General features: G+C 40.4%; 3 protein-coding genes across 4 annotated transcripts; all 3 read right to left on the minus strand.

Moving 5' to 3' along the window:
* rnf115b (ring finger protein 115b) lies at nucleotides 1-6,816 on the minus strand. 2 transcript variants are annotated; one of them, XM_083900056.1, is made up of 9 exons: nucleotides 6,728-6,816; nucleotides 4,316-4,374; nucleotides 4,177-4,234; nucleotides 3,875-4,029; nucleotides 2,085-2,153; nucleotides 1,912-1,990; nucleotides 1,695-1,788; nucleotides 623-738; nucleotides 1-454 (listed from the first exon to the last, which is right to left on the minus strand). In XM_083900056.1, exons 1-9 carry the CDS (start codon nucleotides 6,803-6,805, stop codon nucleotides 332-334), a joined length of 831 nt encoding a protein of 276 aa, XP_083756182.1. In that variant the 5' UTR covers nucleotides 6,806-6,816; the 3' UTR covers nucleotides 1-331. The 2 variants fall into 2 exon arrangements, with proteins under 2 accessions (XP_083756182.1, XP_083756181.1); XM_083900055.1 differs by having other exon boundaries at nucleotides 3,888-4,087.
* Nucleotides 6,817-7,413: 597 nt separating this feature from the next.
* Nucleotides 7,414-16,738, minus strand: scamp3 (secretory carrier membrane protein 3). Its single transcript, XM_083899709.1, has 9 exons — nucleotides 16,321-16,738; nucleotides 15,815-15,895; nucleotides 14,340-14,456; nucleotides 13,240-13,360; nucleotides 12,793-12,921; nucleotides 11,943-12,105; nucleotides 11,180-11,281; nucleotides 10,452-10,569; nucleotides 7,414-8,321 (listed from the first exon to the last, which is right to left on the minus strand). The coding sequence occupies exons 1-9, from the start codon at nucleotides 16,372-16,374 to the stop codon at nucleotides 8,184-8,186; spliced, it is 1,023 nt and encodes a 340-aa protein (XP_083755835.1). The 5' UTR covers nucleotides 16,375-16,738; the 3' UTR covers nucleotides 7,414-8,183.
* Nucleotides 16,739-22,899: 6,161 nt separating this feature from the next.
* Nucleotides 22,900-27,528, minus strand: crabp2b (cellular retinoic acid binding protein 2, b). The gene is made up of 4 exons (XM_083899940.1): nucleotides 27,409-27,528; nucleotides 23,923-24,101; nucleotides 23,462-23,578; nucleotides 22,900-23,039 (listed from the first exon to the last, which is right to left on the minus strand). Exons 1-4 carry the CDS (start codon nucleotides 27,488-27,490, stop codon nucleotides 22,989-22,991), a joined length of 429 nt encoding a protein of 142 aa, XP_083756066.1. The 5' UTR covers nucleotides 27,491-27,528; the 3' UTR covers nucleotides 22,900-22,988.

Genomic DNA, 27,528 nt, shown 5'->3' on the forward strand with positions numbered 1-27,528 from the left:
AAGCTTTAATAACAGCCTTTTGTATAGAAATAAATTCACAATTAAACTGGGTTTTTTGGTGTTGATTAGTTAGTGCATGAAGTAATTGTCACTGAGAAAACCAACTTTAGAGAGCAGGGAAGGACACACCACCTTCACATCTTCAAAACAAACTGCCACGTCCTTTATTGATGTGCTGTATAGTGACAATGATTGTGTAAAAAAAACAAAAACATAAAAGTCCTTGGCAGAGTGAAAGCTGAAGCTGCATTTTTTTTTTTAAAGTCTGTCTTGAGGAGAGCAGCATGTCTGTTGAAAACTGTAAAGGAGGTAGAGGAGTTCACTCTGTGTTTCAGATGGCCTGCCTCTCCTGTCGCTCCGTCCTGATGGCGCGATCTCCTGCAGGTTGTGCTGTGGGTGGGAGGCTGTTATCGACGCCGTCAAGGCTTTTGCGGCACACTGGGCAGGTGTCATGCTTTGGACAGAGGAGAGAAAAAACATGATCATCTGCAGGCAAAGAGTCAGCCATGCGAAAGCTATGTTTGCGATCCTTAGGTTAGAATGTCACGATGTCATAAAACCATGATGACAAATCAAATAGACCTTCTGATCCGACTTTCCACACGCCATTCATTGTCCTTACCAGCTCCAGCCAGGGCACTATGCAGTGACTGTGGAAGTAATGGAGACAAGGTAGCTTCCTGACAGATTCCCCGAATGAATACTCCTCCCTACAAACTGGACACTCCAGTCTGCCGTCTGGAAAGGCAAAATAAGGCAACCATGAACAGAAATTAAGATTCATGACAGGATAAATGCACCGAATCCTGATTATAAGCCAGTAAAGTGTAAAACAGTGTTTCTAATGCAATGTCATTTCATATTGACCCAGTTTAATCAGATGTGAAGGTGGAGATTTAGCAGCTTTTGAAAGAAAATGAGAGAGATAGAAAGATGGAAATACGAGAATAGAATGAAGGGAATGAAGGAAGATTAGTACCAAACTGTAAATTACATATGAATACACATTGACAAATACAATTTAACCCTCAGTGCATGCCACATGAGCATCCTTGGTAAATTGGGAATAAAATACTAGGGCTACAACTAATGATTATTTTCATAATCGATTAATCTGGTGATTATTTTCTCGAGTATATAGTCGAGTAATCGCTCGATCCATAAAATGTCAGAAAATGTTTATCAGTGTTTCTCAAACATGGAAAGGATGATGTTCTCAAATGTCTTGTTGTCTTGTCCAAAAACCATTCAGTTTGAATGATTTCGTTGTTATATGGAGCAAAGAAAACATTCACATTTAAGAAGCTGAAAAATCTGAAAAGTTGTTTTAATTCCTTAAAAACACAATGAAAATAGTTGACAATTTATTTAGTAAACGATTATTAATGGAGTAATTGTTTCACCCCTATAAAATACACAACTCATCCGTGTGTTTTTCATCTTCTTAGTCTTCATATTTAAGAAAATGTCTATAGGTTGTGCTAAAAACAAAGGATACTCTATATTGCACATTCTTATAACCTCTGTGTATTCGTATTAACATGAGAATGGGAAAAAAAACAGTCTAAATGCTCTGTGTTCTAAGGGTTAAATGCCAAAGTGTTCGAACCAGCCAGTAGGGTTTTAGTAATTAGAGTTTAATTAAGTAGAGAAAAAGGGTTAGACTAGTAATATGATCCAGTCTGTATTCCCACCTTTTTGTTCCTCAGAGATGCAAACTGTTGGCAGGGATGAGATCATGTCCTTTTCTGCAGGAGGTGGACCTGAGCTCTCCAACTGTCCTAACAACTGGTGAGTGGGAGAAGAAACAAATGTAAAGATGTACAGATGCAGGGATACCACATGTTTTATCTAAATATAACTTCATAATATCTTTAGGCTGCAGATGAAGAGTTCCACAACATCACTGACCTCTGTGATGACAGCATCCAGACCTCCCTGACCCCAGGCATAGTCTGCTGGGTTTGCGTATAACTGTAACATGCTGGATCTGACAAACAACAACAACAACAACAGGGTCACACAGAGCCACATGAAACCTAAAGTAAATAATGCGAATCGAAAAAAAAACAAAGAGCGTTTACAGCGCAGCTGGTGCAGCACCAGGGTTTCCGTTGTTGGCGAAGAGGTCGGCCAAGACCTGCTGAACAATCCTTGAAAGGGCAAACACACAGAGAGCAAACAAGTCTGCTGTAGTGTTGTCCTCTAAAAAAACACACACACACACAAACTTCACACTTTAGCTGTCTCAATTCATGCTTTACCTTGATGGATTTATTTGGAGCCGACAAAGTAAGGGTTAAGGGGACATTAAGCAGAACCAGGAAAGTGAGGAAGGCTTCTCTGACTGCACTTTTATGCAGGTTGAATCAAAGATGTCAAACGATTACAGAGATCGATGAATGCAACGCAGAACTGTTTCACCTTATAAATATCAGATCATGAAAACAGAATTATAAATGCTTTATTACTCCCAGAGGGAAATGACTTAACATTGCTTGAAAATGAGCATATGAAAGCTTGCTCTCGTGATTTGATGAGCTTGTATTCAGTTTATTAAAACCTAATTGTGCTGACTGATAACAGTTGTTACCTCTGCTTATTAAACGTGCACGAGTCAAAGATAAAAATGTACTTTTTTATGTTCCACAGCAACAATAATAATGTACCTGTGAACTGTTCAACTCATTTAAAATGACATTATCTCAATTTCACTTTCCACCTGTTTTTTTAATTATTCAGTAATAGACTTTATCTCATAAATATTAAATGTGTATTCAGTGTCAAATAACAGAGAATTGAAAGCCTTGAATGCATATGAATGTTTTTTGTTGTTGTTGTTGAACAGAAAAACTATCAGACTGGACTGAGGGAGTGGTTGTGTGTATACAGCAGTAGTGCAAGAAGCAAAAAGCATTTGTCCTGTTGATCTGCTACATTTTTCAGATGTAGTATTTGACTAATGGGATTTTTGAAGCATAATCAACAAACATAATGTCACACTTCTATTAACCTCGACTCTCTTCTCCCTTCTACTCACACCTTGCAAGATTTTTATTCAAGACCTTCATTAATTTATTCATAGAATGTGTGAGAATGTATCTGTTTATACATTTTAAACAGTATGTTATTGGGGGGGGTTTACAGCACTGTGCAAAAGTCTGAGGCCACCATTAGATCTGTTGTTTTAGCAATGTTATAATGACTATAGTATAATTATTTCTCAATTACTTTATTGGAAAAGTAAAGAGGGAAAATATGTAAAAAAAACACTGCGACCCTGGCTTTAAGCTGGAGTGAAACTCTAATTAATGTTACTGGTAAAAAAGGACTAGTTTGTTCGATTATTTTCCTTCATCCATCCATCATCTACCACTTTATCCTCCACACGAGGGTTGCCGGCCACTGGAGCCGATCCCAGCTGACATGGGGCAAAAAGCAGGGAACACCTTCCATCACAGGGCCACACAGAGACAAACAACCATCCACTGTCACACTTTAGCATGTTCAATTAACCTATGCATGTTTTTTGGACTGCAGGAGGAAACTGAAGTACCTGGAAAAAACCCACGCACACACAGGGAACCCGTGAACCGTGACCTTTTTTGCCGAAAAGGCTACATCGCTAACCACTACTCTGCCGCGTGGACGTCCTACTATTTCATGTTGACAAATATCTGCTGTGAAAAAGGTCATTACACACACATGACAGCTTGTTAATAGATGAGACCAACCATCTGTCACATCACTCCAATACCAAATGCCAGTGATCTCATTATTTGACAGTGTTGGCGGAGCCCTAACACTCAATTTGTTTTGAATAAAACAGATCAATAAGCATTCTAAAGCAGATGTTGGTGGTGTCTCTGTGTACCATGTAAACACACCCTTCCACTGCAGGCCTCTGCTCAGGCCTGGACGGCCTCTCTTGCTCAGGCTGGGACGAAGACTCCGGTTCTGTGGCCTGTGACAGCGGAAGAGAGTCGGTCTGACCTGCAGACACCTGCTGGCTGTCATCGGGGTGGGACCCTGAGGAAGGCGGATGGGACAGCAGAGCAGAGCGCTCCATAAACAGTAGCTGCCACAACTTCAAGAGAGACCAGAGAAGCAACGTGTCAAACAAAGGACACAGAGGAAGGGGGTGTTCTTATTAAAATGCCATTCACGAGGACATACTTCAGAGAACAATGAGTCTGAGTCTTCACTGGCAGATGACGTGCTGTCCTGCAGGAGACTGCAGCGCAAAACAAGAGTCATTATAAACCACAGATGTACAGTATGTTACTTCATTTTTAGATTAAAGCACCAGGTGTACCTGGACTCTTCTGTCACCTCCTCAATGAAGCCAGAGTCACATCTGGGGCAGACCAAGTCCTTCAGGAGAACAAAAACACAGTATAGTACATTTTCAAATCCAAAACTATGTGGACACAGTCATTTATTTACATGTCGTTATCTGCGGATTTATCCATCTCCTTTCTTGGTTATTGGCTACAGATACAGTGCACTCCCTCAACTCCCTAGAGCATGCAGCCTGTAAAACAACCATGTCCCTGTGTTGGCTGAGTGAGCTGCAGGTGCAGGACTGTGATGTTCTGAAACTAATAAGGAAATAATCAAACCAGGCACACAGTTAAGAGGTTTGCATCCCAAACACTACACCACACTTACCCTAACCACTAAATCATATTGTGGATAGGGATATTGGACAAGAATATCCCTATGAAAAGTTCATGCTACAGTGATATTCTACCATGAAAGCAGGGCATTTAAATAGAAGGGTGCAATAGTAATTTTTAGTGGTTAATAACCATTGAACCCCTAAATCAGACAGTTGTGATTAAAATCACCTTGTTGGAGAACAGCATGTTATTCACTGTACTGAAACATTGAACAATTGGCATTTAGGGCATTTTAGGTGCATTCTGAAATTGAATCCAAAAGCCAAACATCCCTAACCTTGTGTGAGTAGTAGCACATTATTGTCTTCTTGACTATTATTGTATGTGGCTGTAACATTAGGATTTTTTTGTTTTTGGAACTACTGCCCTGCCCATGTTGCATGTCATTATCTGTTATCTGTGTATATATGTAACGAACATCTGTCTGTTAATGGCATTACTGTCTAACAAGTCACTTGACAGGTGACTTACTAAGAGCATCGGTGTGTGCACTGCTGTCTTTGATGTTGTCTGGATAAGAAATGCAGGAGAACGGGTACGAGGTGCTGCACTCGCAGAAAGCACTGAACTGGTTTACTGGTGCATGAACAGCATGATAAGAAAGTTAAGAAATATTTAGCGGTTGGGTAAATGATTAAGGAATATTTGACTATTTCATCACTTATTTTTATAATTTATCCTACTTTTATTCTAATATATTATAATGGATCATAAACTTTTATTAAAATACATTACAATAAAGTAAATGATTTAAAAAGAAAATCTTGGCATCAGAACAGCTTGGTGTAGCTGAATGACCAAAATGTAAAAGACATTACAGTTAAACAGTTGAAGGCAGAAGTCGGATGAGGTTAAAGTCATGTTTCTAAATTACTCAAAGGGAGGAAGTGTACTTGGTATTGTTTTATGACTCAGATCCAGTTTTGTTTAAAGTACCTAAAAGGGATACTTTGAGTAAATCTTACCAGGAAATGACTAAGGGAGAAGTTGAAGTCACTTTTTTTTAATAATCTTACTGAAGTAAAAGTTTTAAAGTATGTGATATTTACTGTACTTAAGTATCACAAGTCATTTTCTGATATAAAATGTGCATATGTTTTAGAAGTAAAAGTATTTATTGAGTTAAGGTTGAGCCATGGTGGCTCAACTGTAGGGAGAGTTGTGTTTGATTGGAAGGTTGTGGGTTCAATTCCTGGCTCTGCTGGTCTACATGAGTCCTCAAGACACTTTAACCCCAAGACTTAGAAAAACTAGAACTTAGAAAGACCATAAGCAACTCTTCTTCTTCTGATTTCATTTGGTAGTAATGAGTAACAAAGACACTTGGAGGAAATGTAGTGGAGTAAAAGTTGCTATAAATAACAAAGTAAGAATTCTGAATTCTGTACAGTAACAAAGTATTTGGAAGAGAATTTAGTCGTGGAATATAAAGGAAATGAATATATAAGTGTGTGAGAAGATGTCCAGATGTTTGACTGTGAGGTGCATGTGTGTGTGTGTGTGTGTGTGTGTGTGTGTGTGTGACATGCAAAGTATTGGTCTGTCATAACACTGTCAGTGCGTAACTGTGCCATAAATAGCGTCACGGTGCGCTCGCTCCCTCTTCCTGCAGCTCCGGCACAATCAGACAAATAACAGTCAAACTGAGCTTTATAACTTACGTGACTGTTCAGACATTAAACGCACCATGTGACCAGTGTAAGAAGCCTGTGGTGACACACGACAGCCCTTCACTCACAGCTGACAGTAGACAACTGGACATAAAGTCTCCAACAGAGGCGCTTCTAAATATGGCAACGTGAATCGCCAGAACTGACTCCCTTCCCTTCTTTCTCTCTCTTATGTAAAATCACGGTGCACAATGTTAATAAAACAAACATCATGAGCGCTTGGGTGATATCAAAGTATATTATCGTAGCGCAAATATGATTTAATACTAAATATTTGCGCTTTCAAAAGAGAAAGTCAAACAAATCGTCTTCCAGCGCATGGATGAATCCAGGCCAACACGTGTGGAAGGAACAACACTCTCCAAACACACTCACCGGGAGCTTAGGGGTTGTTTCACGTTTACAGCAGTGACAGAAAAACCGGTGTTGCGTTGCCTCTGCAGCCTCCGCCATCTTCACGGTGACGTCCGTGTGAGAAAAAGCCCATAATAGTCTGAGGCCAGTGGAGCAGATCAGAGCAGAGCCGAGTAAAGCTGCTCAGCAGGGTCTGCTGCCCAGCACATGTCACCGTTAAAAGTATTTATAGATAAATATGAACATAAATATGAACATTTGGACTCATTTGGGTTTTTTGTGTGCATGTGCTGCACATTGCACACATGAAATTGCAGCCTGGAGTTTAAAAGGCAACAAGTTGTCAGGATGACATAAGGACTGCAGTTTCTTTGAGAAGTGTTGGGTGTCGCCAGAGTGTGTAAACGTGCATTAATGTTTTAGGAGATTGTCAGTTCCTTTCACAGAGCAGGAAGTCAACCGAAGCTGCATCCTAGCAACAGAACTCCAGTAAACACATGTACTGAATGTCATTGAATACCGGTGCTCAAAGAGAGACAGGGTAGACTGATGAGGGAAATAAACACAGAATTAAAATTAAAAGAAGTCACTTGTCTTTTGACTGGCATAAACCAAATTTTTCAATGCTGTCATGGAAACGGTTTCCATGCCAATGGGGCTAAGGAAGATAAATCAGTAACATACAACAGGTTGTCTGTATGAGCGAGACAATTTATTATTTAATCAACACAAACAGTGAACTGTAATAATCATAAGAACCACAGGCTGCACTAACAGAGCAGTGACAGGTAAATTGTAACCGAAAACAACGACAACACAGGATCATAATATTGACAATATGAGCGCTTTTGGCAGTACAGTAAGTAGGCATTCTCGTTTTGGAATAACAACAAAAACAACACATTAGTTTTATACTCAAGCAGCAACAACAACAACAACAACAACAAAAAATGGAGTATTGGCTAAAGCTCCTCCACTCACACGTGGATGACATGTTAGAATGGCAACAAATCAGTGTTCAGTTCAGACTTAAAATTCACGCAAACATGGCTCCAGGTAAACATAACGCACATACCATAATCATGTGATTACTAACCCACTTGGCACACAGCTCGTCTTCTAATATACACACACTAGTAAAAAGCCTTCAGTGACACTTGTACAACTGTGACAAACTTCATACAGCATCTTCTGTGTTTTTTTTGTGTTTCATCTCGTCGCATTTTCCCCCCCCCCCCGTTTCTTCCATCTTGCGACATCCTGTTTTGGCAATGTAGTTAACTTCTCCTGTACACATTTTGAAATTACACAACCCCACCTCTGTCTCATGCAAGTGCCCTATAGTTTCTGTGTCCTGGGGTAAATATAATGACACAACCCCCCCCCAAATCAAACTCAAATAACCTTTGGGGAAATTGCTCTATCGATCAAGCCCTGCACTTCTTACCCTCCCAGGCCTTCTTGTACATCACTTTCTCTATCGTGGTGCGGTGAAAGCCCCCTGGGCTGCGCTGAAGGTGGCCTGGCGTACAGCCTGATTGGACATGACTCCGGTTGCAAACTCAGCCTGGGCCTTTTGGAAGCTGGCATCGGTCTGTCTGTACAGGCTGTGGACCTGGAGCGGGGAAAGAGCAGAGGCCGCTGAAACCAGATCCATGCAACAATTCATCATCATAACACACAATGTGAGAGTGAAAATGATACGCGGAACCCGATATGGAGGCTATTCTTTAGATAGTTTGTTGTCTAAAGACTGCTCGATGGTCATTGCCCACCTGGGCCAAACAGGTGCAAGCGTTTATATGGAGCAGGTTAAACTTGACAATTTTCCTTTCACTCTCATCCTTTGAGAGACTCCGACTGACTACATAAGTTCAGATGATTTTCTGCCATTTATTTTTGTGTGATTTATTGATTTATGATAGTGTGTACTTTTAAAGGTGAAGTAAGTAGTTTATAGTGACATCTAGAGGAGAGGCTGAAATTTACAACAACAAACTGCTCCTCTGCTCACCCCCTCCCTTCCCTGAGTGCTACGGTATCCTCAGCCGGTCAAATGTCGTCCTCATCGTCTTTCTCCGCGTCAGCAGATGAGGTTCTAGTATTTATTCAGACAACGAGAGGGAGGGGGAGAGGACAAGGACGAGGGACAGCTCTTCGTGGCCATGGTAGAGCTGTCAGGAGCCGGCGAGGGAGAGGAGGCGGGACTTCCGCTACAAGTAAAGCGACGCTTGATTTGTTCTCTCGGGTTTGTCCATACAGGCTCCAGTAGAAACATGGCGTCTCGCTGCCAACAGTGGCTATGCAACAGCGGCCCGTGACCATGTTATTTTACATGACTTTTTGAAACACTACGAAAATGAAACAAAAACTATTATACAGCGACTAGACAATGCAGGAGCACATTATATGTATAAAAAAGTGGATTTTGGGTTATATAAACCCATAAATACTACGCAGTGTCCCTTTAAGTATAAACAAACATCTGTTAGCCGGCAACATTACCACACTGCACACAGGCAGTGATGTGTCGAGACTGATGGAGACAACGTGAAAGCACAACGGCTAAATCACGTTAGTAAGTAAGATGGCTGCATACAGTTGAAATATGGCTGAAAACGGCATGAAACCAGTCATATTTTCATGACAATCCTGATTTGGGCTAAACGTCCAATATGTCCAAAATGTTTTTATGGTCAAAAACCTCCTAGGTGCTGGAAACGAGCCGATAGAAATCTGTCCTTTTTGAAGCACTTGTCAGCCGTGCTATTTCAGACATAAATCTCGCCTGAGAAGACAGACTGTGTTGTGATTGGCCAGTACCCCGGAAGTGACATTCGGCACACCAGCTCTCAGAAGTGCAGCTCCCCCTTCTGGAACGGTGGATGCACTGCTCCTCATTATCAAAACATTGTTTTAACAGTGTTTAAAAATAGCTTCTTCACCACTCCCCGCCGCAGTCGCTTTTATGACTTTGACCCAAAGTCAGACCCAGAGTCAGAAGACACTGTCGCTCGTGAAACACCTGCACAACAGACGTTATTCTTCTTCTGCGGTTCAATGTACGCAACCGGACTAGTGCCCGGAGCAGGACGATCGGCAGCTCCGGAGAACCGCTGTTTACGTAACCATAACGGAATTTTCAGAGATCTCGCTGAGCCCGAGATTACAATAAAACACAGCGTTCTCAGCAATGGCTGAATTTGTTTGTTTCGAAACTTCAGGGCTTCATAAACAAGGTAATGACGCAGATACACACTAAAAAACAGCGTTAATTGGAACTTCCGGTCTAGTTCCGCTTTAAATGCAATTAAAAGACAGATATACAAGAGAAAACAGGCCATTGAAATGAAAATCTAATGAAAGCAAAGGTCGGTCGTGCAGAGACGCTGGCAATGTTTTGATAACGACAGAAGTTCTACTCTTTAGGTTTAATAAAAAATATCCTAGTTCAGAAAACTGGGAACCTTGATACTTTGGGAACATTTATAAACACATTATCCAGCATGTTGTGAACTCAAGTATGATCAAGTTTACATTCATGTTAATGCTTAAATACATTATTACAAGGCACTTGCTTCCCGTTTATTTGTGCTCATGCTCAATGGAATTCCTGTTTTTTACGGACGCTTTTTGGACTAATTAAAGTCCATTGAAGGACAGTGTGACCGACACCCTGTCAAAACTGCAGACTCGATTAGAGTCACAACCTGCGATTTCCCCCTCCAGCTTAATACGTACTCACCTTCTTAAGCAGGATAACCCCCATGGCTGCTTGGGCAGTAAAGAGGATGGCGTTCATCATCATGATCGCACCAACAGCAACACTTTTCTTCATAGCAGCCAGGCTCACGATCCACCCACTGAGGAAAAGGGACAGTGAGACAGAGAAATTAAAGACAGGAGGAGGAAGAAGAAGGCATGGACATTGAGGCAGGCCCAGTAATATCCTTGTTTACTTTAAGGCTATAGTCACAGTGTAGGTAAATCAGATGATGTTTTTTATTAATTTCCTAAAATCTGATCTTTTCAGGCAGATTGGTTGTACCAAAGTTTTAGACAGATGCGGGAAAAATGAAGGTGCATCACAATCACCCTGTCAAGTCACAGTGCACAACATGCTGAGACTGACATTCACTGCAAAGTTCCATGCTGTAGCCAGGTCTGGCTTTGCACTGTAGTGAGGGGTCAGGAACTTCCATCACAGATTTGTCAGATTTGACATTGTCTTTATGTGTAAGAGTGATGTAAAAAAAAAAAAAAATAATAATAATAATCAGATTTGAGCAGCCAGAGAATTCAGACTGAAATCTAATCTGAATTCCAAATTTCAAAGCCTGGGTTGCTCCTAATCAAGGCACCCAAATTCAAATGGTCAAATTCACCATCACTATTTGGTGTGTGTGCAAAAACAAATTATTCTAATTCTTAATTTGAATTCTAATCCAAATAGACTGATTACATTAGTCTCACCTGAAACCCCATCCTGGGATGCCGATAGTCATGATGACGTAGACGACCACTTGGGCAAAGAAAACGAAGAAGAAGGCGAAGAAGTTGAAGGAGCTGTCACTCCTAAAGGAGAGGAAAATATCATTATTGAACAGCTCTCAATCATTACTGTGAACAAGCAATGCAAACGTAAGCGATGTTTTTGTTCTGACCGATCAGACCTTTGCTCAGGCTAAATTTGGGCAAAGCGATTTTGAAACAACATTACGGTGTAAGCTGTCACAGTAATTTCAATGCTACATCCTAATGTTGTTCAACACTGACTTGTAAGCTGGTCTTGGGTGTTTGAAAGGTACCTAAAATGTATGATTAAATACTAACAGTAAATTCGAAGCAAAAGTCCACACCTTTAATATCAAAATCTTAAACTGGAGAATATTTAAATGAAATGTAGAGACAGCAAGGCGAAATGCAAGAGTGCTCTCTGTCAGTTTGCTTCTTTTCTTTTTTTTTTTTACAGGCTTCATTTGCTGGTGTCTAGTTTCACTTCCACTGCTTTCACTCTCAGATTAAGCTCCTATTACAACACAGCAAAGACTCGATACCTCCTGTCAGCCTTTTATCAAGTCAATAACATATTGAGAGTTACTTGTACTGTTTCTAACGGTCCTGCCCAGGCAGGACTTAGGTTAACCTTGAAGAACATCTACGACAGAGTGACAGGTAACAAGCAAGTGCCTCTTTCCATGTAAACAAAAAATGCCATCAAGATGGTGGTACACACCTGAAGGCTTTGTACATAGGTCGGTACCAACAGACGAAAGAGCAGGGTGTGAAGAGGATCCCCCACAAGATGGCGAGACCCAGGCCCACACCACTGCCTGTGGTGTCCACACAAAAAATGGCCAGGGAGGAGATCAGGTTGAGGAGCAGCGTGCAGGTGCCAACTGGACATGGATAAAAAAAAATATAAGGGAAATGATTGAACCAGAGTGAAACGTTCTGCATTTGATTTGCTTTAAAACAATGCACTACACCATACTTCCAACATACCTATCCCTCTTGTAAGAGAAAAAAGACAATTTGTCAGGATTTAGGATGATATAACTTGCCACTCTGTGGAAGAGAGGCCCAATAAGTCCATTAACTCCATTAAGTGCTGTTAGAATAATGACTTCTCTCCAAAGTAAGCTTTTTAAAAACCATTTGTTGATTAAATTAATATTCTTTGAATTTCAGGGATTTACCACAGTCACCTAGGTCATTAATCAAAAATCTATTTAAACTCTATTACTGTTCATATAGGCTGGGGCCATTTTTGCAGGAATTATTTTAATAAGGCGACATCCCTCTCTTGTGAGTTCAACAACAACTCATTTATCGTTTATGTTATTTTCTCGTAAAGATGCTCCAGTTGATGACTGATGAATCTTCTCCTATCGCCCACTCAATATCAGCTGCTTCATGCCACAAACCTCAGAGTCTTTGTGCAAACATTCAAGCTCAAACTCCAGAGAATACTTTCAATTTTACAAGATAATCTTTTAGTTCTTATCAGCTTAAACTGATAAATCTTCACTGAAGGGTTTTAATTATCATTATTATTAGCAGATTAAGGAATAACAGGAACTCACACATCCAGAAGTAGTACATGATGGTGACTGTACGCTGGAAACGCTGGCTGATCTCCACATTGATGTCCTGGTAGAAGCAGGGGCCCACGGGGCAGAATGACGGCAGTGGGGGCCAGTTATTCTGACGGGCTGAAGGCCAAAAACATAATGAATGACAATGCAGCAAAAGTACAACTGTTGAAAAAGGAAACAACGACGCTACAGATGACAGTGCAGTTGTTAGCTAATACTGTACAGTTAAAATGCCCTTATGCTGTGTGTTATAATCCCCTTATTAATTTTTAATGATATGCTTACAAATGCATATAAGGGATAATACAGCAAATTAAGTATTCATCATTCATCGACTATACAGGTTACAGTGCATCTGTGTTCCCTTTTGACAATAGGGATCGGGCTTCTGAATCCAACACGCCCCCATAAACCTTCACATCATTCCCCTCTTACAGGCTCCAGGTCCCAGGCCGTGTGACTCCAGCTCCCTCTCTCTCCTCTCCAGCTCCTGGGCTTTTTTCTCCAGCTCCTCCTGCTTCTTCAGGAGCTCTGCCGTGGTTGCATTCACCACAGGCTGACACGGCAAGAGGAAAAGGACGCATCAGAACAGCATGTCAAATTTCACGGGGAGAGGTTGTGTTTGTGTTGTAAATAATGAAAAGGATTTTGTAAAGCTCTTGTATCTCATGGAAGGGCACCTCCCAGGAGGGATGCTGCCAAGTGAACAAATGTCAAGTGTTTTATGTTCACTGTAGTTACATGACTGAGCATAGGTACAATCAGAATGTTTCTATGCAGCCAGTCATGCTATGGTTGTAGCTCAACTATGCAGTTCAGTTGGACTACTGCCCCTGTCCCAGTATACAAACACTAGTGTGTCTGACTCCACCTCCAGGCGGATATAAATCCCTTTTTAGCTTGTTAGTATTAGGTAGTATCTGCATGTATAGCATGCAGCTACTTATTAGCATGTCAAACACCATTCCATCTTTTTAATAAAAAAAACTACTATCAATTTAAATGTCTTCTCGTCAGTCCACGTCAGTATCTGTTGTCTTATTCTTCTGTCTACTGAAGTCTTCTATTATTTCCAGGTATCAGCCCAGGGTGGGTCTGTCTCATGTCCCATTGATGGTATACATGGTATATTGATGGTATACATGGTATATTGATGGTATACATGTGGTAGTACCTCCTAATTGCATTATCTAGGTGTATTAGACCTAACTTTAAGAAATTTGATATACAATTTCAGTCAGACTAACATGTTTGCATGTATTATAAAAGTCTGGTTTCAGTCAGACTAACAGAGTAATTAGATATGCTTTTAAAGGTGGAGTTTTTGGTTTGAGTAATTTGTTCACAAAGCGCTAACAATTGCAAAAACAAGAAATTACTAGATGACTAAACTTGATTGCTGCACAGTTAATGATTTGGAGCATTTCTTTTTGAAGATCCCACCCCCAGCTCATGCAGAAAAGTGTGGGTTGATTCATCAGAATATACCCACGACAACGACAAACAGACTCAACACATGTTGAGCGTTCATATACCTGGGAGTTATAGGAGCCATAATTGCGAGGTTCAGTTGGCGTTGTTCTGCTGGGCGGGGTCTGCGCAGGCACAGGTGCAGCAGTGGGCGACGTGGCATCATATGGTGGTGGTGGAGGCTGTAAAATATTTTTGTTAAAAGACAGGCGTCAAAAACTAATTTCGCTTCATGCATCTCTACTGTGTTCAAACCCAGTGTTCATCTGAGAGCAGAGCGTAATGTCATGACAGGCTTAACTTCAGTTCCCTGTGTTTCAGTATTACTAATACCAATGACTAACAGGAAGTACACATAGACCCAAACTGTCTCTATGTGTACAACACACAGATGCACACCAATGCGTCATCAGAAACTGTATGAAGGATGTAGTATTACAAGTAAGTGCCCTGCAGCCATGTATAGATTGTGAGACAGACATTTAAAAGACAACTCATTTCCAAATAAGAGCAAGAGTCTCAGATTTAAAGCCATACTGCATACATTTCAGCTTCTGTGTTTGTGGTTCCTTTTTTTGTGTTGTTTATATTGCTTGTGTCCCTCTGTCTTCACTTTGTTTGCATTTTAAATGTATGGTGACTATTTTGAGGGGTCTGGTATGAGTATCTTTATGTTTGTAGTTTTGAATAGTGAAGCTTTGTAGTAATTTTGTGTATTAATATTAATTTGTCATTACGTTACCCACTGTGAATGAGTCATTCCACAATCTATTTTCACAATATAAAATCCAAAATGTATTACTTTCAGAGCAAATAACACCCCCTTGTGATCTGCCATCAGTAAAGCACAGCTGAAAAACACTGTTGTGTTGAGAGCTGAACTGAAAGGATTAATTAATTGAGAAAATGTAAAAATCCACATGCAGATTGTGGCCTCTAACATTTGAGAATGTGAGGCTTTTGTTAGATATACTAATGGTAGGTCTTTAGGTTTAGGACTGATAAATGAATGAGATAGATAGATTCTGAAATTATCTTTCTCAGTTACGTGGAAGTAAATCTGACTTTTTTCCAATATCTCCTTTTGTTTATATTTGTAGAGTTGACAAAAGAGGACAGAAATGAGGCTAATAAACATACCGCACACAGACAGAACAATCAAGTGAATTACCCTGTTATAATCCAACACAGCCATTCCCAAATATAAGAATGCAGCAGCCTTAGTTCAAATCTGAAAGCAAAACCTTTAATCACATGATCCCCCAGCAAATACAAGCATGATTGTGATGAGTCAACATTTCTGTTGACACATAAGGTAATCAGATAAAAGGTGAATTACAGGCGAGTTAAACCCGATCGCTTTTACTACTAATGATAATAGACTGCAAGCATTTATGGTTATTTTATCGATTTCTTATATTAATGTTTCTTTTGTTGGACTACGAGTCCACGACAAATAATGAAGAATAAAAATGAAAAGCCTTTTTGATGCACGCATTAAGAATCACTGCGTCAGCATATCAGACATAAATATTCTCACCCCAGTCGTGTTGTCAAATGGGTTGTAAAGGTCCAGTGTGGCATATCCTGCGTTGCTGCTGTGTTGAGTCACTGCAGGATCCTATAGCAGAAACAGAGACACATTAGTGTAATTAGCACATTAATGCTCCAGTGTGTAACATTTATAAGGGCTTCCTGGCAGAACTTGAATACTACACATAGGCATGTTTATATAAATAACTTCATAAAAAATGCTTGGTTTTCGTAGCCTTAGAATATATGTATGTATTCTAGAAGAGTCTTTATTTATTTTAGTCTGAAGTCTCAGTATAGACATAAGAATAATCAACACAAAAGTCAAAGTGTCTTTTTGAATTGTGTTTGTTCGATGTCAACAGGATCAATGACGACAGTCAGGCCCCAAAAACACCCCCACTGTCACATGAGCAACAACTCGCCTGCTGTTACACTAAAGCAACATGAATGACTTTTATCCATTTAAACACACAACGACAGTCACAGCAGCTGTAATGTCATTACACTCACCTGGAAGGGGTTTTGGTCGTCCATGGGCTCCGAGAAGCTTGTGTATTTTGACATGACGAGTGTTTATGAAGAAATGGAAGCTAATGTGAAGTAGCCACCATTAGCTGCTAATGTCCGAATTTGGTCTCACGCACACACGCACACTGTCAATACGCGTCGTTTGTTTCTTTTTCCAAATACGAACGGGCCACCCGGGCGGGCGGTGTTTGGCTCTTTCTACTCTCAACTGCTAGCTACCCGCCCCTCCGGCGTAACATCGTCTCCGCAGCTTCAAAAACAATAAACAGTTGGGAGCGACTGAGTGACGTAGACACGTTAATGGGGGGTTCTCCTCTTCAGTCCCGAGTCTCAGGGTCTGGACGTGAAAATGTGTCGCATGAGATGAAAACGTGTTGTTTTTCTTCTCCTTTCTCTCCTGCAGGAAAACATCCACGGCTCAGACAGGAAGTAACCAGCCCTGGTCATGTCATGTGACTGCTGCTGCGGCAGAGGAGCACGTGGGAGCTGGCGGGGGCGTGGCCAGCATGCGTGAACTTTTCAAAATTCAATTCAATCTTTTTGACGTAAATGAACCGTTTCTTATATAAACACAGACATTGTCAGGACCTGGGGTCCGTTTCACAAAGCAGGTTTAGTGAAAACTGCTTTGAAATGAGGGAAACTCTGAGTTTTCCGTTTCACAAAGGGAGGTAAGTCAAACCAGAGAAAGAGGAGTAACTCTATAGCCTGTTTCACAGAGAGAGGTAACTTAAAAGTGCATTATGTAATAAATCTAAAGCAACTGGTCATAAAATCCTCCTAATATGTCACAGAGACTCAGGAATAATGTTCATATAACAAACTGAACTAACCAACAACAACAGTACAGACAAAATATTTGCATTAAAAAAAAATATTTTGCAGACTGCAAATCATGTTTAGGCATGTGGCGCCACCTACCGCCGTCTACCAATCATTGCCGTCATTAGAGTCTCAGCTGCCGAGCAACCAGTATGTGTGTGTGTGTGAGCAGAGGTGGAAAGTAACGAAATACATTTACTCAAGTTACTGTATTGAATACTTTTTTTGTGTATTTTGTATTTTTTAAGTACAATTTAAAATCAGGATTTTGTATTTTACTTGAGTACGTATTGACTGAGGCTGAGCCTAAATTTGAGACTCAGGTTGCTGCTCCTGCTGCTTCAGTTCAGCTCACTGCTGCCGACAACACAATCCCGGTGAGCTCTTTGAGAAAAGCAAAATGAGTTCCTGTTCTTTTGAGTTGTATCAGTGTTGATCATTGAAGGCCAGAAGCATCTTTTCTCTGCCTCTTTGAGGCTTACAGACATAATATAGAGATAATATGGGTGGGGTTGGAGTTTGGAAGCCCCCATGGTGACCCATGACTGGTCCCCATAGGAACCAAAATTCAGGATTAAAATTAATGTTTCATTCTCACAGGAATAAAAAAAAAAAAAAATAGCAGTTAAAACCAAGTCTGTAGACCCCTCAGAAAGGGTGGCCCCCACCAGGACTCTCCCAGTCAGTGGACCTCATGGGGAAATACAAACGCATATGTGTGTATGTGTGTTTTGTACAATGTATAATATTTGGCTGAATCATTGAACACTTTTTTCTCTCATAAGCAGCAGAAAGTGTGACCCCCCCAAAAAAGCTGATCCACAACTTTACAAGACGACACTATAAAAGACAACAGAAGTGCACCAGTAAAAGAATAACTATAAAACCAGTCAATTATAAAACACCACCATAAAATCAGGAAAATCCAACAAGCAATGGGAGAAAAAGAGAGACAAAGACAATGGCTTTATAGAATTGAAAGAAAGTGTGATAAGTGAGGTGGACTGAAGGAAACAGAAGATATGAAAGGATAATATCAAGACTTAGATTGGGTCACACTGAACATGACTCAGGTAAATGTGTATTTTGTACTCAAGAAAAACAATAGAACATGTCATGGTTAGGTGTAAGAAATATGAGAAGGAAGGGACAGAGATGATTCAAAGACTTAGAGAAATAAAAGTCCAAATTGACCTTGTAGTTGTTTCACAGAACAGTTCATTAGAAGTTTGTTATAAAATCACATTTTGTTATCTGCCAGAATCAGGACTGATTAAAAGAATATCTTTGATAAAGTTTTAGTTTTTGAGATGTTTTGACAGAAAAAAACATGTGACTAAAGTCTAGTTCTACTGTGAAACAAAAAGTTTCATTTTCTACTTCTCTCAGACCTCAGCTGACATGTCTTCCTTTTCCCTGGAAAAGTGGAAGTGACACAAATAAACTGAGAGCAGACTCCGGTCAGGTTAAATTTGACACCGTGCCCTGGTTGGTGAACACGCTTTGTATCTTCTCAATTTCGGTTTTAACAAAACCTTTGTCCGGTTGTGTTTTCGTCAGCCTGTACACTAAAGATCAGAAATCAAACTTTATGAAGATTTAGACACACGTCAGTCTGATTTCTGTTAGGATGACGCTGCTGTACTTATCTTGTCATGATGGAGATGACGTGAGAGGCGTTCAGGGTCCGTTAATGGGTACGATTTCATTTATTATGCATGTGGATGACTCAGCGTGATCTTGTGATTGACGTGACTTTATGTTTAAAACAAAACTGCATTCTTATCTCAGAGGCCTCAGAACCAGGCCTTTAGTGTCACCATGAAGCACTTCTATTCTATTTTGTGAATCCTGTGAAGGTTTAAACTACTGTTGAAGCAAACACCTTAATTTACATGAAAACAGTAAAATTGTTGTGTCTTAAATAGCCTTCCTCTTTTGTCAGATGTAAAACATTCAAACATTTTTGGGCAGTAAAATTAATATTAACACTTTTTTAGTTTGTTTACATCAAAAACACACCAGAAAGCCCTTTTCTTATTCCCTCCTTCTCCAGTAGATGTCACTCTTGTGTCTTTGCCCGCTTCCACATTACCTCTCAAGACAAATGTGTGATTCTGATGATCAAACCTCACAGCAACTGCAAAGGTGAGCTCAGTGATGATTCAAAGACTTCAACACCGTGAAACAGACGGGTTCTGATTCTTGTCCCTGTACACACAAAGTCTTCAGATGTGATGTGAGTCTTTGCAAGTGTGCAAGACGCAATACAGGTTCACATTATATTGTTTTTCTTTGTTATTGTCCCGTACGACTCTGCATTGATAGGTCGTGCAGCTGCAGCAGCAAGGACTACACCTTTAGCTCATCTACTGTATACACACGTTTCATGGTCTAATGCCCATGAGCGATCACGTCTGGTCTCCTTACATTCTCCTACAAGTCACATGGCACAGAGCAGTCATATGATTTTATTTATAGGCCGGACTGTTTGTCAGAGAGAGAACTCTTCATACTCCTTTTGTGAGATTGCTGAGGTTTGATTCCCTGCAAGAAGTGTGTATTTATGCAGCAGGAATTAATGTGAGTGGGAGTCAGAACCTCTTCAGCGGTCACAGTATTCTGAGGTAGTAATATCCTGTGTTCTTGAATTTCATTGAAAGGTGGAATTTCAAATCCTGGGCTCCCTTCATGTGAACCTTTTCATTAAATATGAACGGAATTTTAAATATACTTCGCCAACATGCAACCTGACATACTTGGTATATCTTGAAACTCTCCTCTAGAATTTGAAATGAAGTCTTGTGGGTTTGATTTAATGCAGTTGGCTCGTTTCTGTCTCTCCGCATGTGGCATCGAACTATCTGCATGAGGAGTGGAGGAAGATGACTTGGAAAATGACAGGTTTATGTTACATTTAAGTTCAGTATTTTTAAAACATTGTCAGCCCTCTGAAACAATCTTCTCTTAGTGGAGTTTTAAAACTGCTGATTTAGGACATATACCTTCATTTAAGGTATCCAGGGGGTCATAAAACTGAAAGAAAATGTGCGAGAAATAGCACAATTATAAGTTATTCCATTAAACTCAGAGGAGTAGCTTTATATATGTGTGTTTCTTAGTTGGGGTTCAGGCAGGATCAGACATTAAGATTTATTCCCCATGCATTTTTTATAGTTATGAACCCATTTACTTAGTGTTTCTCACACACCGGCCTGTGCTAAAGAAAGGGTCAAAAATATGGAACGTTAACCTTTTTTTTTTTTAAAGAGGCTCAGCTCTGTTTCCAATCACCACGTTTGCCAGGACCTGCTCACACGTTCCCCTTAATCTGTCGTTTTTACCCTCATCAAACTGCGCCTGTGACTCATCAGGTCCATTAATCGACCCTGTCACCATTGGTCCACGTGGCCCCGATTCAAACGCTGGGGTTGGTGAGCCTCCTGGTCCTGAAACCACAGCATTCCTGAGCCAATCGAGCAATGTGAGGCTCCATGACATCACCGCCTGAGGAATGATTTGGCATAACAGTTGCATGTGGAAAGTGAAAGGAGGGACTGCAGGTTTAGACTTTTCCTATGAGGCAAACAACCATTATTCACCATTAGTCTTTGTGTGTGTTGGTGTACTTGTATTTATATCTTTGAGAGGACCAAAAATATAAAAAACATATTTTTGGGGGACATTTTGTCTGGGTCTCGTGTCTTTAAAGGGTTATTTCAGGGTTAAGACCTGGTTATAGGGTTAGGCACTTAGTTGTGATGGTTAAGGTTAGGGTAAGGGTTAAGTTTTGCATTTAGTCTTGATGGTTAGGGTAAGTGTTAAAGTTAGGCACTTAGTTATGATGGTTAAGGTTAGGCTAAGGGTTAAAGTTAGGCACTTAGTTGGGATGGTTAAGGTTAGGGTAAGGGTTACATTTAGACACTTAGTTGAGATGTTAAAAAGTTAGGGTGAGTGTTAAAGTTAGGCACTAGTTGTGATGTTTAAGGTTAGCCTATGTGTTAAAGTTAGGCACTTAGTTGTGATGGTAAAGGTTAGGCAGGGTTAAAGTTAGGCACTTAGTTGTGATGGTTAAGGTTAGCCTATGTGTTAAAGTTAGGCACTTAGTTGTGATAGTTAAGGTTAGGCTAAGGGTTAAAGTTAGGCACTTAGTTGCCGTGGGTAAAGTTAGAGTGAGGGTTAAAGTTAGACACAAATGTATGTGTGCGTGCGTGTGTGTGCGTGCATGCATGTGTGTGTGTGTGTGTGTGTGTGTGTGTGTGTGTGTGTGTGTGTGTGTGTGTGTGTGTGTGCGTGTGTGCGAGTGTGAACTCTCCACCTCCTCCAGAGTGCAGTTAAAGCCACTGTGGGTTTGGGTGAACTCTAACACAGTAAACTTGGTTTCTCTGAGAGCGTGAATGCACTTTTCCGCCTGTGAGACTTAATCGTATGTGCATGATGTATCAGTGTGAGCCGTGTGTGTGTACACAGTCACACATAATAACTTCTCTGTCTTTCTTTCCTTCTTTCATGCAGAAACAAACTGCAGACCAGCGGTGGAAAGTATTTCAGCATTGTCCGATTCCTATTATTTCCCTCATTCATGCACAAACACACACATACAGTACATATATACATATATATGTTGACCTATTGAGTTTATTGAGAGGGTTCCTGCTGCAGGAGGCCCAGCTCCCCTGCTGCTCACTCAGCTCTGTGTGTATAAACCAGGAAATACTTCACAGCGGCGTTTGCCTCCACACGGCTTGAAAAAACCCGCAAAAACTCTCACTCTCTGTAAACCAAAACTGTGGCACTCAGCGGCTCAGAGGGTGTCTGAGTGACCCCCGCATGACCACTTTGTCACATCAAGGTGAAGTCTGACTCTCACTGAGCTGTCGTTGAGTGAAGGACAGACTTCGGGGACTCTGAACACTGACAGATCTGTCAGGTTTGGCTGATGGTGCGCTCGCCTCACATTTCAGCGTGTCTTTGCGATGTTTTCTTTGCATCCCCTGAGATGAAAAGTGTTGGGGTTTTTTTGAGAAAGAGAGCGACTAGTCTAAGAGGAAGCCGTCTGACATTTATACCTGCATGCAAAGCCAAAGAGAAGGGTGTGTAAGGGGGGGATTTTTACTGACCTCATTTTGCAAAGAGGTACAGATGGAAAGACAAGAATAAGAAAGTAGAACTTCTTCTGAAGTTATGAAATGACTTTCTCATGGCTGCTTTTTCTGTTTGCCTCAATAATTTTCCTTTCCACTCCCTGTTTCCTTTCTCACTGTTGCCAAAGTATCTCTAAAAGTAAAGTGTATAAAATATGAATTGTTTTGGGGACTGTTTGGACTAATTGAATACATATTGTGGCGATGACAGAGGGCACACGGAGGACAGGGGACCGAAGTGAGACGTAAACGGAGGAAGGGAAAGAGTGTGGAATAACTTGTACGTTGAGGAAATGAATGCCAGAGAGTGATGTAAAGTCTGTGGATGGACAACAAGGGAATGGGAGGTGCAGGGAGGAGGCAGCATGAAGAATGAGTGTTTGAAAAAAAAAAAAAAAAGGAATCATCAGACAGTTTAACATCTTGAAAAAAAGGTTTAGACACTTCTTTAAAAAAAAAAAAGGGAATATGTACCATTTCTACAAGCGTAAATGCAGCTTTGTTGTTAAAAAAGAGACAATTTTAACGACATACATTCATGTAAACTGAAGTCACTTCAACGCAGTGTGACCGACAACTGACACACACTCAGACGAGGACGACAAGAGGACGACTATGGCGGGTAAATGCAAACCATGCACGAGGCACAAACAGAAGTATTGTATGACACTTTTCAAAACGTCCTCATTCCCTCTCATAAACTCTGGTGCAGACAACGTCTCCGGCGCTCATGGTCTGAAAGGAAACAACAGGATAGGAAAATGTCAGTTTTTGGTTTCCGGGGGGGGGGGTTTAAACATAATGATGATCAGTACAAAATGCTTTATTACTCATTTAGAATAAACACAATCGCCAGCGTGTGGAAAGACCTCTTTGAACATGACCCTCAGTGGATGTAAGTTACTAACTTTGGAAATCCCCCAACATTCTGTGCAGCAACGTATTTAATTCAATATAATGAAGCATGATTCATGCAGTATCAGGAAATGTGGGGAAAAAGGGAAAACCAGTTTGATTTTTAAGTAGTTCTACGTTGTTCCAGGACATTCTTTTTAGTATCTAGTGTATTATTGTGTTACATGTCTATTAAAAAAATAGATTTTTAATGTTTTTTTTTTTGTTTTTTTTAATACACAAGTGTATCATTTATTGCTCACCAGTATGAGTTCTCCGTCGTTGGTCAGCTCTCGAGTCCACGACGTCTTGGGCCCATCGCCTTTCTGTAAAGTCTGTTCGCAGCTGATCTTCCTGTCTGTTTCCCACTTTGGAAAACTCTACATGGAGCAGACGAATAACACCATGTCAGTGCTGTGGACACTGGAGTTCAAGAAACATTTGGGATTTAATCATTATTTGGAGCTCAGTGTGCCAGTCCCTGCACGTCGGAGCGTTTTAACGGGGTTGTCAGGAGCTGTGTGCTTCACCACACAATCAGCACAAAGAAATGAAGAACAGATCCATGTCCCATCACCGGGAAAGGCTCTGGGGCTGCACTGAAATCATTTCCACATGTTTTGTGTGCGCACAGAACCGCGGATAGTCGTGCTGTTCTGTGCCAAACGCTCATACGCATTCATTGGCATTATACAGGAATGCTTAAAGTGAAGTTGGTCCGTACCGTGCAAGGACGTCCATCCACTGTGGCCTCATTGAAGGACTGTCCCACAGTGAAGGAGACGTTGGTGGTGCGTACGCTCGTGGACGTCTGGATGGTCAGACTCTCTCCCTGCTGGGAGATTTCCACCGCTGGGCTGGAGGCCGCTGCAGCTGCAATCTTCCTCAGGAACACATTCACGCCTGATTGCACACAAACAGGAGAGATATTAAACTGGCAGCTGTGGTCAAAGCATCACCTGGTTTGTGATGAGTGGAAAGACCAGTTTTGAGTGTTACAGCTCCAACAAGCACATTTTATGAGTACGTATATATGAGCAGACATGTGATGCTTGCTTCAGCGTGTGGATGTCTCAGAATGTTTAGATTTTTGACACATGTTACATGATCGCTGGGAAGTTTATGTCTTTGCTTGCTCACTAAAACAATGTTATTTGACATGTGAGAGTCACAGGCCACACAGCAGCTGTCATGTAAGAACCAGATGTATTCATGGTTAGTATTAAGGATCTCAAACTCTTTTTTAAAAATCTATTTTTGTCGAAAAAAGTATGGTCCAATATTTCCTTGTTTGCCTTAATGCATCACAGTATGATCAGTCTTTGTTAACTGGATCATAGCTTATGTTGTTTCTCCTTATTTATTGATTTACTTCTTCTTGTGTATGTACTTTTTGCGTTTTGTTTCATTTCCATCAACCTGCCTCGGGCAAATTAGCCATGATGGCTATAAACTGGCAGATTTACATGTTATATTCATTTGTGTGCAATGATTCTCCTATGAAAAAGATAAATAAAGTGAACAATTGAAACTATACAAACTATATAATTGTACTTTAAACCACTAAAATCCCTCCTCCTACTAAACATCATAATTAAATTGACCATTAAATGTATTATACAAGTACACTCTTAGAAATAAAAGTGCTAAGTAGAACCATATAAGGTTCTTCGGCTTGTCCTCATAGAAGAACCCTTTTTGGCTCCAGGTAAAACCTTTTTATAAAGGTTCTACCTGGAACCCTTTTGGAGGGTTCCACCAAGAACCCTTATAAAACCCTTTATTTGGAAAAGGTGTTTTAAAGGGTTCTCTGGATCAAAATGGTTCTTACTGGAACCATTAGTGTTACCAAGAACCCTTGAAAAAACCCTTTCTTCGGGAAAGGGTTTGTCAGAAGCAAATGGTTCCAGGTAGAACCTCAGCCCTTGTAGAAGGACCCTTTTGGAACCCTTATTTCTAAGAGTGTACACAGCACAGTGTGTATACACATACACATTCATGCATTATTATTATTATGTAAATTTGGGTTTGCTTATGCTTCATCCTACTCCTTTTCGGACATGTTAGGTTCATATTATTATTGTTTTGACTATAATTATTGTTTGACTAATCCCAATGGTTTGTTTTGAGTTTACTTCTTATGTTACCTGCACATGTTTGAAATAAAGCATTCATTCATTCATTCATTCATTCATTCATTCATTCAAAAACACATGATATACATTACATGCACAATACACGCAGCGTAATTGTGTTTTTTCCTTTTAACACTGCTCATGTTTCTTATTGTGCTCCTATGTTGTTTATCATCTCAATGACTTTTTTTTTACAAGACAGAAAGTAATGTATGAAAACAACGTGTTTTTCTTTTTCTTGTTGTGGCAGCACTTTATTTAACCATAAAACATGAGGCAATACATTGTTAATTGTGATTCATTCCTTGGTTACAAGTCAGAATTTATGGTATGCCTCAGCGAAGTGTTGCCAGTAATGTGAAGCATATGTGATTTGCGCTCCATCGTTTAATGTCAGCCGGGGATTGGCTCCAGCTGCCCTCGTACCTACCTACCGACCTACGTAAAGCTAATGGGTGGATGGGTTACAACATGAAAAACCTTGAAGGTATGGTTCTTTACACCAGTAATTACTGTGATATTGCAAAAGGAATAGTCTGCAAAAAAAAAAAAGACAGAAGCGCCAGAGCTGAACAAATGTCATGATGATCCCCTCAACATGGCACCAGCAAAACCTCACCTGAAGCTGAAAGCTCGTTTTCATAACCTGAGCTCTGAGTTCAGGGGGTTCATCTTTATTCTTTTTTTTTTCTTATAATGAGATTGAATCTGAATATGAAGACTGAAAGAAAGGCAAAGCAATTTTGGTTGTGGTTGTTTTTTTTGTACATTTGTTGTGCCTAGTCTATGCATTTTTAATATATTCATGAACATTCTCCTATTGCCATCTAATCATGGACGTTTTTTTGTCCTTTCTTGTCTGTGCAGTCATTCACTCTCATTAAATTTGAAGTTAATGAGTCTGTGGTGAGTCCATTCATCCATTCATCTCACACAGAGAGAGAGGATATAACACGATTTACAACAAGGAGTTATAACCTGTTACACAATGAGGATGAAACTTACAGTTTAAATCAATCAATCAACAACATCGTCATTGTAGATGATGTTTAATAAAAGTTAAACAAATGTTAACTGCCTCTTGACCCTGCAGTTTTCTGTCCGTATCGGTGTGAGCTGGACTGGCCTCAGATTAAAGCGGGACGAGCCGCCAAATGTGACCCACTTTAAACCGTATTTGATCGTGGCGCAGTGCTACAACACACACTCATTCACACTTATACAGTAGACAGCGCTGGACTGGGTCAGAGAGGCCCAGGGAAGTGAAGGAAAGTCATTCTCAGAGCCCGCTGGCTGCTGGGGCCCATGTTAAGGCTTAGTTCCGTTTACACTGGCTCTAATTACAACCGCATGAGGACCCTGCTTCAGATGAGTCTAATCTAACATTCCACCACAGGCTATTTGTCTTCGGATTTTTAATGGATGCCACTGACTGGCCCTCATCTGACCTTTTTATCCTCTTCTTCCCCAAAGACACAACTTGCCTGTTCGTCCCTGTGAACAAGACGCATGAGGTTACAAGAGTGAAGCAAATCGATTTAAACCACAGAGTCGCTGGCTTTAGACCACATTGGTTTGCACCGGTTGACCTTTAAGCCAAGTGGATTTCCAGCTGATAATGCCGCAACATGACTGACAGGTCTTTCATTCAAAGCATATATCGTGACCAAATTGTTCTTCAGTATCAATTTAACAAAACGTATTGATAACAAATGTGTGAAATGCTTCTCTACCTGAAAAGTGTTAATTATTAAATCGTTTTTCTATCCATAAAGAAGCTTAAAAGCATAATTAACTAGTTTCTTAACTCTCACTTAGAACTTTACATGTCATACTGGCTGTTTTTTATTCTTATAAAGTTTTTAAGCTGTCCATTCCAGCAATATAGCTTGAGAAAAAAGAAAATAAAGTAAAGGCAAACTATTAAATACCCAGACAATTAAGTGGCATCAAAGTTTGAAAAGCTTTTGTTAAAGAGGCAGAACTGTTTTGTGCAAGCAAACTTCCCTGTGTTTAATTCATTTGTGCTGAACATTCACAAAATAAAATGCCCCGCTGTGCAAACTCTCACTCACCCAGTGTTTTCAAGAGATCCTCAAAATGTTCCGAAGACTTCATTTTCCATTTTCCTGAGAAGTCTGTGACTTGATCCTCCATGTCAGTGCAAGCAGTCGCAGAAACGATTAGTGCAAGAA

The sequence above is a fragment of the Microchirus variegatus genome (genome assembly GCF_963457635.1).
Source record: "Microchirus variegatus genome assembly, chromosome: 13".
In the NCBI taxonomy this organism is placed as follows: Eukaryota; Metazoa; Chordata; class Actinopteri; order Pleuronectiformes; family Soleidae; genus Microchirus; species Microchirus variegatus.

What these genes read in the sequence shown, in the direction of transcription:
- crabp2b (XM_083899940.1), bottom strand. Translation starts at nt 27,490, where the DNA reads ATGGAGGATCAAGTCACAGACTTCTCAGGAAAATGGAAAATGAAGTCT. An exon ending in TGGATGGACGTCCTTGCACG is followed by an intron (nt 23,579 to 23,922) that starts GTACGGACCAAC and finishes TGCTCCATGTAG; the next exon opens with AGTTTTCCAAAGTGGGAAAC. An exon ending in ACGACGGAGAACTCATACTG is followed by an intron (nt 23,040 to 23,461) that starts GTGAGCAATAAA and finishes GTTTCCTTTCAG; the next exon opens with ACCATGAGCGCCGGAGACGT.
- scamp3 (XM_083899709.1), bottom strand. Translation starts at nt 16,374, where the DNA reads ATGTCAAAATACACAAGCTTCTCGGAGCCCATGGACGACCAAAACCCC. An exon ending in ATGGCTCCTATAACTCCCAG is followed by an intron (nt 13,361 to 14,339) that starts GTATATGAACGC and finishes TTGCCGTGTCAG; the next exon opens with CCTGTGGTGAATGCAACCAC. An exon ending in CCTATGTACAAAGCCTTCAG is followed by an intron (nt 11,282 to 11,942) that starts GTGTGTACCACC and finishes CCTCTCCTTTAG; the next exon opens with GAGTGACAGCTCCTTCAACT.
- rnf115b (XM_083900055.1), bottom strand. Translation starts at nt 6,805, where the DNA reads ATGGCGGAGGCTGCAGAGGCAACGCAACACCGGTTTTTCTGTCACTGC. An exon ending in AAACAACCCCTAAGCTCCCG is followed by an intron (nt 4,375 to 6,727) that starts GTGAGTGTGTTT and finishes GTTCTCCTGAAG; the next exon opens with GACTTGGTCTGCCCCAGATG. An exon ending in TGGATGCTGTCATCACAGAG is followed by an intron (nt 1,789 to 1,911) that starts GTCAGTGATGTT and finishes CCCACTCACCAG; the next exon opens with TTGTTAGGACAGTTGGAGAG.